Genomic DNA, 12814 nt, shown 5'->3' with positions numbered 1-12814 from the left:
GGTCTCACTAGATTTGGCCTGATTATTTACATAAGGGCAGCAAGAATGAGAATTGATGTATGTAGGCTCTTTTTAAGTCTACCTTGTTAGAACTTTTAATAAGGCATCTCAGGTTCACTTTTTAAAAGCCTCTTGAGGCTAGAAAGCCAAGCCAAAAATTTGCCATCAGAGCCAGGTGTGGTGGCTCCTGTAATCCCAGCACTTTGGGAGACCGAGGCGGGCGGATCACCTGAGGTCGGGAGTTGGAGACCAGCCTGACCAACATGGAGAAATCCCATCTCTACTAAAAATACAAAATTAGCCGGGCGTGGTGGCATACACCTATAATCCCAGCTATTCAGGAGGCTGAGGCAGGAGAATCGCTTGAAACCCGGGAGGTGGAGGTTGCAGTGAGCCGAGATCTCGCCATTGCACTCCAGCCTGGGCAACAGCGAGACTCCATCTCAAAAAAAAAAAAAAAGAAAAAAGAAAAAAAATTTGCCATCAGACTTTGCCTGTAGTATCCTTAGATTTGAGTGAATTTCTCTCTTCTCCAGGTTCTCAATCAATATATTTTAAGTTTCCTGGGCCTGCCAGGAAGTGGCCTTCATTACTCACTGTAATGCCATACATAACACTGAATAAGGCTAGTCATCATTTCAAGGAATTTCCCTCATTTTTTTTTTTCAAGATGGAATCTTGCTTTGTGGCCCAGGCTGGAGTGCAGTGGCCTGATCTCAGCTTATTACAACCTCTGCCTCCCATGCTCAAGCAATCCATCTACCTTAGCCTCCCGAATAGCGGGGATTACAGGTGTGTGCCGCCACACCCAGCTAATTGTTATATTTTTAGTAGAGACAGGATTTCACCATGTCATCCAGGCTGGTCTCGAACTCTGACCTCAAATGATCTGCCCACCTCAACCTCCCAAAGTGCTGGGATTATAGGCATGAGCCACTGTACCCGGCCCTTATTATCTATTTTTAACCCTACTTCACTAGTAAACCCAGCTACATAAAGATATATGCTTGGATTATACTTAATATGAATAATTCAGAAGATGCAGCTGGTTTTTTTGTTTTTGTTTTTGTTTTGAGACGGAGTCTCGCTCTGTCGCCCAGGCTAGCGTGCAGTGGCGCCATCTCAGCTCACTGCAACCTCCGCCTCCCGAGTTCAAGCAATCTTCCCACCTCAAGGGATTCTCCCACCTCTGCCTCCCGAGTAGCTGGGATTATAGGCACCGGCCGTCTTGCCTGGCTAATTTTTGTATTTTTGTAGAGACGGGGTTTCACCATGTTGGCCAGGCTTGTCTTGAGCTCCTGACCTCAGGTGATCTGCCCTCCTTGGCCTCCCAAAGTGCTGGGATTATAGGCGTGAGCCACCGTGCCCAACCTATACAGCTGTTTTTAATAAACAATATCAGACTAATCTTGTCAGAGTTACTCAAGTCACATGAACTTGAATATTTGGCTTAGTTTCTATATTTCTGAGCGTTTTAGAAATATTTTATATAAATGCTCATGTCTCTCTAAGCCAATTTGAATAGAACTCCTTTAAGGGATTTTATAAATTAACTTGGTAATACCATCAGAGGGAGAAAATTTTCATGTATACATAACATGCATATCTGCAAACAAAAAATTTTTTTTTAAGACAGGGTCTCCTTCTGTCACTCAGGCTGGAGTACAGTGGCTTGATCTTGGCTCACTACATCCTTGACCTCTGGGCTCAAGCAATCCTCCCACCTCAGCCTCTCAAGTAGCTGAGTCATGCACTACCACACCCAGCTAATTTTTAAATATTTTTTTGTAAAGACCAGGGTCTCACCATGTTGCCCAGGCTGGTTTCAAACTCCTGGGCTCAAGTGATCTCCCCACCTCAGCCTCCCAAAGTGCTGGGATGACAGGCGTGAGCTACTATGCCCGGCCACAAACCAAGATCTTAGAACTTTGATACATAGTTTCATACAAGTTAAGATTACCTGTTGAGGGTGAAAGTTGTTATCAATATTTCAGGAGAAGGCCCTAAAGATTTTTTTCTTTGCCCAGATTATTTCCAAATAGTCCTTTTTACCTTGTTTTTTTGTTTTGTTTTGTTTTTAACCAAAGGTGTACCTAATTCAATGTGACTCGGAACCAATAAGCCTTTTTGTGGCCATGGATACGAGAGATGTTCTCAGAGTCCTCCAGGATCCCAAGTTACCCCACAGATAGATAGCCAAAAGACAGACTTAGACAAGCGCCCCAGAGCTGGTGATAGCTGGTACCCCAAGATCCAAAGTTACCCCACAGCCACAAGAAAGACTTGACAAGCGCCCCAGAGCTGGTGATGGCTGGTACCCCAAGACCCAAATTTATCCCACAGATAGCCAAAAGAAAGACGTGACAAGCACCCCAGAGCTGGTGATGGCTGGTACCCCAAGATCCAAAGTTATCCCACAGATGGCCAAAAGAAAGACAAGCACCCCAGAGCTGGTGATAGCTGGTACCCCAAGATCCAAAGTTACCCCACAGATAGCCAAAAGAAAGACAAGCACCCCAGAGCTGGTGATAGCTGGTACCCCAAGATCCAAAGTTACCCCACAGATAGCCAAAAGACAGACTTAGACAAACACCCCAGAGTTGATGGCTGGTACCCCCAAGACCCAAAGTTACCCCACAGACAAAAAAGCACCCCAGAGCTGGTGGCGGCTGGTAGGATGTCGGCTGTCACCGAGTCTGCGTTGCTATAAAGAAATACCTGAGGCTGGGTGATTTATAAAGAAAAGAAGTTTCGTTGGCTCATGGTTTTGTAGGCTTTGTAGGAAGCATGGTGTTGGCTCTGCTCGGCTTCAGGGAGGCCTCGGGAAGCTTTCAATCTCAGCAGAGGGCGGAGGAGGAGCAGGCACCTCACGCAGTGGGAGTGGGAGCGAGATGGGGTGAGGTCATGCCCCACACTTATACGAGATCTCTTGAGAAATCACTATCATGAGAACAGCACCAAGAGGTGGCGATAACCATTTATGGGAAATCTGCCTCCTTGATTTCATCACCCCTCACCAGTCCCACCTCCAACATTGGTGATTACAGTTCAACGTGAGGTTTAGAGGCAACACCTTGCAACATATCAGAATGCAACTCATTTCTTTCTGGCCAGATATAAATTCCCTTTTTTTTGAGACGGAGTCTCACTCTGTTGCCCAGGCCAGAGTGCAGTGGCCGAGATTCTCTACTCACTATAAACTCTGCCTCCCAGGTTCAAGTGATTCTCCTGCCTCAGGCTCCCAAGTAGCTGGGATTACAGACACCTCACACCACACCCGGCTAATTTTTGTATTTTTTTTTTTTTTGGTAGAGACGGGGTTTCACCATGTTGGCCAGGCTGGTCTCGAACTCCTGATCTCAGGTGATCCATCTGTCTCAGCCTCCCAAAGTGCTGGGATTAAAAGCGTGAGTCACTGCACCCGGCCTATAAATTCTTGGGGCTGCATCCTGGCTGTTGACTGTTCCTCCAGGCATTTGGAAGCCAAACTGGCCATAAAGGCAAGTTCTCAGGACACAAAACAAAACGAAAGGAGAATCTTATCCCATGATTCTCCTCCTCAAAACAAATGACTCAAGAGACAGAGACAAAGGCAAACAGTGACTCTTCCTGGGAGGCTGAGATCACCGAGGAGTCCTCGAAATCAGATTCGTGAAAGTCACAAGCCAAAGAACCCATTCTTTAGAATGTTGTTCTGCTGGTCCAAATTCAGAAAGGAAGAAGACAAAGATTTTGACCACCCTCACACAATTGCGTGCTGCAGACAGAAATCTGGGAGGCTGACTTTAAGAATTTTTTTTTTTTTTTTTGAGGCGGAGTCTTCACTCTGTCGCCCAGGCTGGAGTGCAGTGGCACCATCTCGGCTCACTGCAAGCTCCGCCTCCCGGGTTCGCGCCATTCTCCTGCCTCAGCCTCCCGAGTAGCTGGGACTACAGGCGCCCGCCACCGCGCCCGGCTAATTTTTTTGTATTTTAGTAGAGACGGGGTTTCACCGTGTTAGCCAGGATGGTCTCGATCTCCTGACCTCGTGATCCGCCCGCCTCGGCCTCCCAAAGTGCAGGGATTACAGGCGTGAGCCACCGCGCCCGGCCAAGAATTTTTTTTTTTTTTTTTTTTTTTTGAGATGGAGTTTTGCTTTTGTTACCCAGGCTGGAGTGCAGTGGTGCAGTCTCGGCTCACTGCAACCTCTGCGTCCGGGGTTCAAATGACTCTCTTGCCTCAGCCTCCCAAGTAGCTGGGATTACAGGTATGCGCCACCACAGCCAGCTAATTTTATATTTGTAGTAGAGACGGGGTTTCTCCATGTTGGTCAGGCTGGTCTCAAACTCCTGACCTCAGGTGATTCACCCACCTCGGCCTCCCAAAGTGCTGGAATTATAGGTGTGAGCCACCACGACCAGCCTTGAGTAAGAATTCTTACCTTTGGCCGGCTCTACCAGGGGTCCTGGCTCTCTGTGCAGCTCCCAGACCGAGCGAGGTGTTCCAGCCAAGGGTACCTCATCCCCATGGCTACAGAGAAACCACAGGGAGGGTCAAAATCTTTTCCTTCTACCCATCTTAGGTTCCTTGGTGGGGGCCCTGGTGCTTGGACTGACAAAAGACAGATTCACAAGAGAAAAACACACCAGTGTATTTACTAGAAGTTGTACATGACATGGGTGACTTCGTAAGGAAATGAAGTCCCAGAGACCTGGTCCACTGAGTGTGCAGCTGCCAGGTTGGCTGAAGAGTAGAGAGGTGTGGGAAATGGGATGGACAGAAGGGTCTGAGCCTGGGGCAGGAAACTAGGGGAAATGCCATCTTCAGAGACGAGGATGCCCCTTCCCTCTGGGTATAGGGAAGTCGCCTTTCATGGGATGGTCTCATGGCCTGCTCCGGAGGAGAAAGGGGAGGTCAGAGAGTCCTCGAGGCCCAGCCTCCCACATGCAATCTGTGTGACCTTGGGCTAGTCACTAACCTCTCAGAGCTCGCTTTCCTCCTCTCTACACTGGGGTTGTTGAAACGCTTGACCTGCTTGCTTCCTTGTAGGGAGTGCTCAGTTCACCCGTCCTGCCTACTTGCCAGCAAGTGTTTCGTCTCAGAGGGACCCCAGTGGGGGCTGAGGGTGACCTGCACCAGTACCCACTTGGGACCATTATTCTTAGATAAGGTTCAGGCTGTAACACCCCGAGGAGGAGATGGCAGCCACCAGGCTCAGTTGAAATATTCAAGGGAACTCCTTGTCCAACAGCAGCTTGATTTCATGGAATGATGGCTTTTATTAAGAAGCCAACAGGAATGATCCTAGTGGGGAGTTGTATCTCTCTGAGTGGGTGTTTGTAGAGCACCCAGTGTTCACCAGCAACTCTGTGCAAGGCTCAGGGAGAGGGTGGTTGGTGTGTTGGAGGATGTGGGTACCTAGTAGCATGGGCATGCATGTGGCTGAGTGCACACATGTGCATCTGTGTTCACTTGTTGGTTGGTGGGTTTTTTTTTTTTTTAGATGGGGTTTTGCTCTTGCTGCCCAGGCTGGAGTGCAACGGCACCATCTCGGCTCACTGCAACCTGTCTTCCGAGTTCAAGTAATTCTTCTGCTTTGGCCTCCCAGGTAGCTGGGATTACAGGTGTGTGCCACCACACCTGGCTTTTTTTTTTTTTTTTTAAGTAAAGACAGGGTTTCACAATGTTGGGTCAGGCTGGTCTCAAACTCCTGACCTCAAGAGATCCGCCTGCCTCCGCCTCCCATAGTGTTGGGATTACAGGTGTGAGCCACTGCGCCTGGCTGGTTGGTAGGTTTTGATTGGAAGGTTATGGAGCTCAAAGGGTGGAGGTGGTTATAAGGGTAACTGGGGGTGTCTCAGAGTGTGGGCCAGTTGCATCAGGCCCCTGGAGGGTGGGACGCAGTCTCTGTTGCAACTACTCAGCTTAGATCTGGCCCATTGCCTGTATTTGCCAATAAAGTTTCCTTGGAACACAGCCACGGCCACTTTATACATTACCTGTGGCTGCTTTTGCCTCATCAGGGCAGAGCCGAGTAGTTGCAACAGAGTCTGTACCTGTAGTAGTTTGCCAACCCCTGGTCTAGATCACGCCCATTTATAAAGTGATTCGGCTTTAGCAGCTTCCTGGAAGGTGGTGCTACTGGGTGATAAAGCAGCGGAATGGAGCTTGCAGAATTCAAGTGATAGGGCTTGGATCTGAGGCCCCAGCACGTCTCATGTTGAATTGAAATGCTCGCCATTGGCGGTGGGGACTGGTGGGAGGCGACTGGATCATGAGGGCGGATCCCTCACGGGTTGGTGCTGTCCTCGAGATAGTGAGTTCTCACCGGATCTGGTTTAAAAAGCATATGGCACCTCTGCCCCACACTCTCTTGCTCCTGTTTTTGCCATGTGATGCGCCTCCTTCCCTTTTGCCTTCTGCCATAATTGGAAGCCTCCTGAGGCTTCCCCAGAAGCTGAACAGGGACTGGTACCATGCTTGTACAGCCTGCAGAACCATGAGCCAGTTAAACGTCTTTTCTTATAAAAGACCCTGTCAGGAATTTCTTTATAGCAATGCAAAAACAGCCAGACACACAGAGGGTTTGCTGAGCAGAGCCACACAGCCGGAAAGTAAGTTGGGGGGGGGGCCCCCCCCAGGCCCGACTGTGGGACAGTCCATCCTCAGAGCTGCCCTCCTCCTGGGCCGGGACGTAGTGCTGCCCCTGGCCCCTCTGGAGCTCAGGAGGGAGGCCCCTGCCGTTCCAGGTGTGGAGAGCAGCCTGCGCGTCACCTGCTGCCGCCAGATCCTACGGAGCCTTCCAGAGCACAACTACGTCGTCCTCCGTTACCTGATGGGCTTCCTGCACGCGGTGAGTGGGCAAGGGGGGGTGCTTGGGGTGAGGCCCAGTGGCATCTCCTGTCATGCTAGGCCTGCCTGGACCAGTCCCCTCCTTGCCCCAGGTCTGGGGTTATGCCCTGCTTGGGCCTGACCACTCCCCTGGCCACCAAGGACTTCATCCAAGGCCCGGTCAGGCACCCACTCCCATGCATGCTGTCCCTTGGCCATTGCTTTCCTTATTGGAGTCCTTTGCCCCCATGTCATGTGTCTCTGGGAGGTGGCAGCTGCATCCACCACTGGCACAGAGCCTGAGGCCCTCACTGTGGACTGAACTGACCATTCCTGTGGAAGGGACACACCCCGAACCGTGTACATTAGGTTCCTGTGACCACACAGTGGGTGGCTTAAAACAATAGAATTTACCATGTCACTCTTCTGGAGGCCAGAAGTCCAAACTCAAGGTGGACTGGGCTGCACTCCTTCCTGGCCTCTCCCAGCTCCGCCTCCACGTGGCCCCCTGGGTCCACCCCCAACCCCCAGACCCACGGCCCTGAATGTTTATCCCTCTCCATCTCCCCAGGCCTTTGCCTCAGACCGTGCAGGGTGCAGGCACTGCCCACTGTAGGGGAGAGGGCCTGGGCAGAGCAGCCGTCACATCCCAGAGTCTGTCAGAGAATGCCTGCCACCTCTTGGTTTTACAGCAAACAATTTTTTTTTTCTCCCTATCGTGTGATATAATTTCTCAGAAGCCCAAAACTAAAATTTACTCTCCTTTCAAAATTTTACTTTTTTGAGACAGAGTCTTGCTCTGTCGCCCAGGCTGGAGTGCAGTGGCCAGATCTCGGCTCACTGCAAGCTCCGCCTCCTGACTAGCTGGGATTACAGGTGAGTGCCACCGTGCCCAGCTAATTTTTGTAATTTTAGTAGAGATGGGATTTCTCCACATTGGCCAGACTGATCTTGAACTCCTGACCCCAGGTGGTCCACCTGCCTCGGCCTCTTAAAAGTGCTAGGATTATAGGCGCGAGCCACCGCACCTGGCCTAGTTTTTTCATTGGGAGAGACTGATTTCTCTTTCTAGCTGCCTCCTCCACGGGCACCGATGTGAATGCACCTGGTGAGGCGTGGTGTTGCATGTTATCCCCCCCAGTGGCACTCGGGGGATCATGCCCTGCTTGGGCCTTGGAATACCACTCCCCGGCCACCAAAGACCTCATCCAAGGACCTCATCAGGACTCTGCAGTCTCGGCTTGAGGAGGGGTGGCCTGCAGTGGGCCTGGCTGGTGCATACCTGCAAGGGGCTGTGGGGACTGGCAGGTAGGCAAAGCCTCATAGGCTTCCGGCTGTCTCACTGAAGCAGGGCTTGGGCAAGTCTGGGCATTCTCGCCAGATCTGTGAGCGTGACCCCTGGCCGTGCCCCCCTCCCGTTCTCTGCTCTGCCCTGGCACTCACAGCCTCATGACCCCTGTTTCTGACTCTGAGGTTCCCCCCAGCTCAAAGCTTGGAGGGTGGCAAGGAGAAGAGAACAGACCCTGCCCTCACCTTGGCCCACGTGGCCCCCTGCCCCTGGCTGGCCACAAGACCTTGGGCAAGTCTCCTGTGCCCTGCAGACCCCAGGTTCCTCATCTGTAAGCTGGAGAAAGGACTCCCGCTCCTGGGGGTGCTTTAAGTGTTGGCCGAGACGGATAGGGAGCTCTTCGGGGAGGCAAGCTCTTTGTACTCTTGCCGCCCCTACGTGCTGGCTGGTCCCCATCATGCCCAGTTCGCCACCCACAGAGCAGAGGGCCGGAGAGGTCCCCTAGTTCCCACCGTCTGTGCTACAGCCCGTCCCCAAGAGTGCATCTCCCCAAATGGTGCAGTGGAAGAGGAGATGGTGGGGTGTTGAGGCTGTCACACAAAGTCAAGAGCCAGAGGGTCCTCCAGGACGTCGAGGCCAAGCCTTCCTTTCATAGATAGGGTAACTGACACTCTGAGTGGGCAGGTGGCCGTACAGGGTCCCCGTACTGGCTGCTGGCTCCCAGTCCAGTGCTTCTCTCTCTACATCTGCCCCTCCCAAAGTTCAGGAGGGAGTTCTAGGTCCCCATGACCCTTGGTGTTCACTCCCCTTTTCTCATTTGTGGTTTCCTCCAGGTGTCCCAGGAGAGCCTCTTCAACAAAATGAACAGCTCTAACCTAGCCTGTGTCTTTGGGCTGAATTTGATCTGGCCGTCCCAGGGGTCCTCGTCCCTGAGTGCCCTTGTGCCCCTGAACCTGTTCACAGAGCTGCTGATCGAGTACTATGAAAAGATATTCAGCGCCCCGGAGGCATCTGGGGAGCACAGCCTGGCACCGCGGCAACAGGGGAGCAGGGCAGCCCCTTTGCAGGAGGCTGTGCCGCGGACACGAGCCACCGGCCTCACCACGCCTACCCTACCTCCGAGTCCCCTGACGGCAGCCAGAAGACGTCTCTAGTGTTGCAAACATTCTGTGTATTTCAAGCTACCTCCCACCCCTGTCTGTGCACTTGTGTTTTGTAAACTTGCCATCTGTAAAAAATAACCCAGCCTTAGATGAACTCACAACCTTCTAATGAAAACTCCATGCCTCTGGTCCCTGGACTCCTCCATGGTTCCTGAGCTGTGGACCAGGCTAGAGTAATGCATTTGTTAGGATGGATGTTTTGAATCGTAACCCACTGCGGTTTAACTGAAAACGGGAATGGAGTGGCTAGGGGCTCGCCCTGCTGCTGCCGCCACGCTGCTGGGTAACACACCGCCCAAGCCCAGTCACTGAAAGCAGCTGCTCCTCATTATTGCCTATGTGTCAGTGGGTCAGCTGGGTGGGTCTGTTCTCCTGCAGGTGTGCCAAGTCCTTCCAATGGCTAAACAAGGGCACATTCTCATAACATAGGCCCAGGCACACACACACAAGCACTACTGCAGTTTTCATGCTTTGACTGGCGTCCTGTATGCTCACATCCCACTGGCCAAAGCAAGCCTGGTGGCCAAGGCCAGAGTCACTGTGGGAGGACCCTGCAACGAGGTGGACATGGGGAGGGTGAAGAATTGGGAATAAAGCAGCCAAGCTGCCCAAGGGCTCTGGGGTGCAACAGGACTCTGCAAATCTCAGGCAGGCTGACTCCTCGGGCTGGCAAGACGGGTCCTGTGCGTCCATCAAATATGGCAGAGGATACAACGTCTTAGTGTCACCTTCCCCGCAAAAAAGCCCCGGATTCACCCTGATTGGACAAGGTTAGGTCACATGCTCACCTTGGACCCATCGCTGCAGCCAGGGAAAGCTCTGATTAGCTTAGGCCTGAGTCCTGTGCCCCCCGCCCCGGGGCCGGGATGAAGCCCCACCGAGACCTGGCAGTGGGGGAGGAGTGACAGCCTCTGCAGGGGATTACCCTCGAGCCCCACGCTGCCGTCTCCCCAACTCTTGCCGCAGGGAGAAGCGGGGGAGGTTCTGGGGAGCAAACAACAAGAGTCCCCTCCACAGAACCCCCGTGGCGCCCCCCCCCCCGTGCCTGCATGGGGTGTTGACCTAGTTGCGCCGGGACCCCTGTACCCGTTCGGATGCTTGGGGGAATCACTGGCAGCCCCAGGCCAAACCCACGCCCAGGGCTCTGCTCTGATCTTGGAGGGTGAGGTCTCACTGGCCTCCTCCCTTTTCACTTGCATCTTCCTATTATTCTCCAGCCCCTTGTCTGCCGCTGTGTTTTCTACCCTGCTAGTGCTTGCTGTCCTTAAGGGAGGGGCCTAGTGTGGCTGCCGAGCGACCCCCCACGCCTTTCGGTGCACGGCGGGCACCTCGCCCTCCAGGGCAAGCTGGGCCTGCAAGCCAGACAGGGTTCAACTTTCTTCCAACCAGCCTCCGACCCCGATTCCGTCTGATGTCCGGGTGGCAGCACCACGCCCCTGAGGCCCGGCCATTCCTTTACCAAGGGCGTGGATCCTATTACAGTTTCTTGAAGCTGCTTCTGGGCAGAGGAGATGGGGCTGAGTCACGAGGGTACCAGGCTGGTGGGAGCCACTGGCTGAATCCATTTTTCTTCTGGGAGAGGAAGGCTCAGTGGCAGCTCTGTGCTGGGGGGGGTGCTGAGCTGGCCCTGCCTTCAGAACATGGATGGTGCAGGGTCACGGGCATGGGGACGGGGATAGGGAGGGTTGCAGAGTGGCTGTCACGCCCCCGGTAAGCCTCATGCCATCCCAGCTAGGGATGGAGTCCCCAAATGACACCCCTCTTGGCCCAAGCTCATAACCCACGTGAGTCACACGGTATGTTACCGATGGCAAATCCCTGTGTTCTGCAGCAGCCTCTATCTTTGCCTCCTGAGAAGAAAGCGTTCCACTGGGCCGGGCTCGATGACTCATGCCTATAATCCCAGCACTTTGGGAGGCCCAGGCAGGTGCATCACTTTAAGGGAGGAGACTACCCCTCATATTGTCTAATGCCCAATTTGTCTCCAAAGAAAGAAGTAAAAAGTAAAAGGCAGAAATGAAATCCACAGGCAGACAGCCCGGTGCCACACCCTGGGCCTGGTAGTTAAAGATCGACCCCTGACCTAATCGGTTCTCTTATCTATAGATTACAGACATTGTATAGAAATGCGCTGTGAAAATCCCTATCCTGTTTTGTTCCGATCTAATTACCGGTGCATGCAGCCCCCAGTCACGTACCTCCTGCTTGCTCAATCACGACCCTCCCACACGCACCCCCTTAAAGCTGTGAGCCCTTAAAAGGACAGGAATTGCTCACTTGGGGAGCTTGGCACTTATAAACCCCTTCCTTCTATAACTCGGTGTCTGAGGAGTTTTGTCGGCTGCTCGTCCTGCTACATTCCTTGGTTCTCTGACCGGGAAGCGAGGTGACTGGCGGATGGTCAAGGCAGCTCCTTAGGCGGCTTAAGCCTGCCCTGTGGAACATCCCTGCCAGGGACTCCGACCAGCCCAAGCGACGCGGATCCTGAGAGCGCTCCCGGGTAGGCATTTGCCCCGGTGGGACGCCTTGCCAGAGCAGTGTGTGGCAGGATCAACGCAGTGGCTGAACACCGGGAAGGAACGGGCACTCGGAGTCTGAACATCCAAAACTTGTTAAGACTAGTCTTTGAAACTTGCCCAGTCTGAGTGGAAGCGTGGCCTGATCACCCACGGTGTGCCTGCATCAGCACTTTGGTTTCTGTTTTTAACTTGACTTGCATTGCTTGATACTTTGGTTTTGCTTTTGACCTGGCTTGGATTTCTGGGTACTCTGATTTTGGTTTTGATTTTGGTTTGGTGTAAACTACAAAAGTGTGTGTGTGCCCTTTTTACCTGTTCTTTTGTGGTGTGCGTGTGGTGTAAGCGTGGTGTTTTGTCTTGAGGAAACATGGGTGAGGCACAAAGTAAGCCCACCCCACTAGGAACTATGCTGAAAATTTTCAAAAAAAAAAAAAGGGGGGGATTTAAGGGAGACTATGGAGTACTATGACAGCAGGAAAACTTAAAAGTTTGTGTAAGATAGACTGGCCAGCATTAGAGGTAGGTTGGCCATTAGAAGGAAGCCTTGACAGGTCCCTTGTTTCAAAGGTATGGCACAAGGTAACCTGTAAGCGAGGGAACCCAGACCAGCTTGTTTTAGATCCCCCGCCACACACGGTGGTTGAGAGAACAGCAGCATAAGCAGCTGGCAGAGGCAAGGAAAGACCAGCAGAGAAAGAGAAAGGAAAGAGACAAAGAGGAAAAGAGGCAAAGAGAGAGAGAGGAAGAGACAGAGAAGAAGAGACAAAGAGGGAGTCAAGGAGAGAGAGAGACAGAGGAAGAAACAGAGGCAAAAGCAAAGTCAGAGAGAGAGAGAGAGACAAAGTCAAAGAGAGAGAGATATACAAGTAGTTAAGAAAAAAAAAAGTGTGCCCTGTTCCTTTAAAAGCCATCATACCAATTCTAATTTGGACAAAACAAGGTCTTATTAATAGCAAACGATAATTAAAATCCCAAACTTACAGGGTTTTCAACAAAAGTAAAGTTTGCTAAAAGTTAACAGTAACATGTATTAT

At 52.1% G+C, this 12814-nt stretch overlaps 1 protein-coding gene across 1 annotated transcript in view; it reads left to right on the top strand.

Annotated features, from left to right (window-relative positions):
* Positions 1–9376, top strand: part of ARHGAP8 (Rho GTPase activating protein 8) — a 90430-nt gene extending 81054 nt beyond the window's left edge. The window contains exons 11-12 of the mRNA XM_025399920.1: positions 6729–6832; positions 8932–9376. Of these exons, the coding sequence (XP_025255705.1) occupies positions 6729–6832; positions 8932–9252 (425 nt within the window). The 3' untranslated portion in view covers positions 9253–9376. The remainder of the gene's footprint in view (positions 1–6728; positions 6833–8931) is intronic.
* The last annotated feature ends 3438 nt before the right edge of the window (positions 9377–12814 follow it).

The sequence above is a fragment of the Theropithecus gelada genome, chromosome 10 (assembly GCF_003255815.1).
Source record: "Theropithecus gelada isolate Dixy chromosome 10, Tgel_1.0, whole genome shotgun sequence".
NCBI lineage: Eukaryota > Metazoa > Chordata > Mammalia > Primates > Cercopithecidae > Theropithecus > Theropithecus gelada.
The sequence above is the reverse complement of the archived record's forward strand: the minus strand, read 5'-3'. Positions and strand labels throughout refer to the sequence as shown.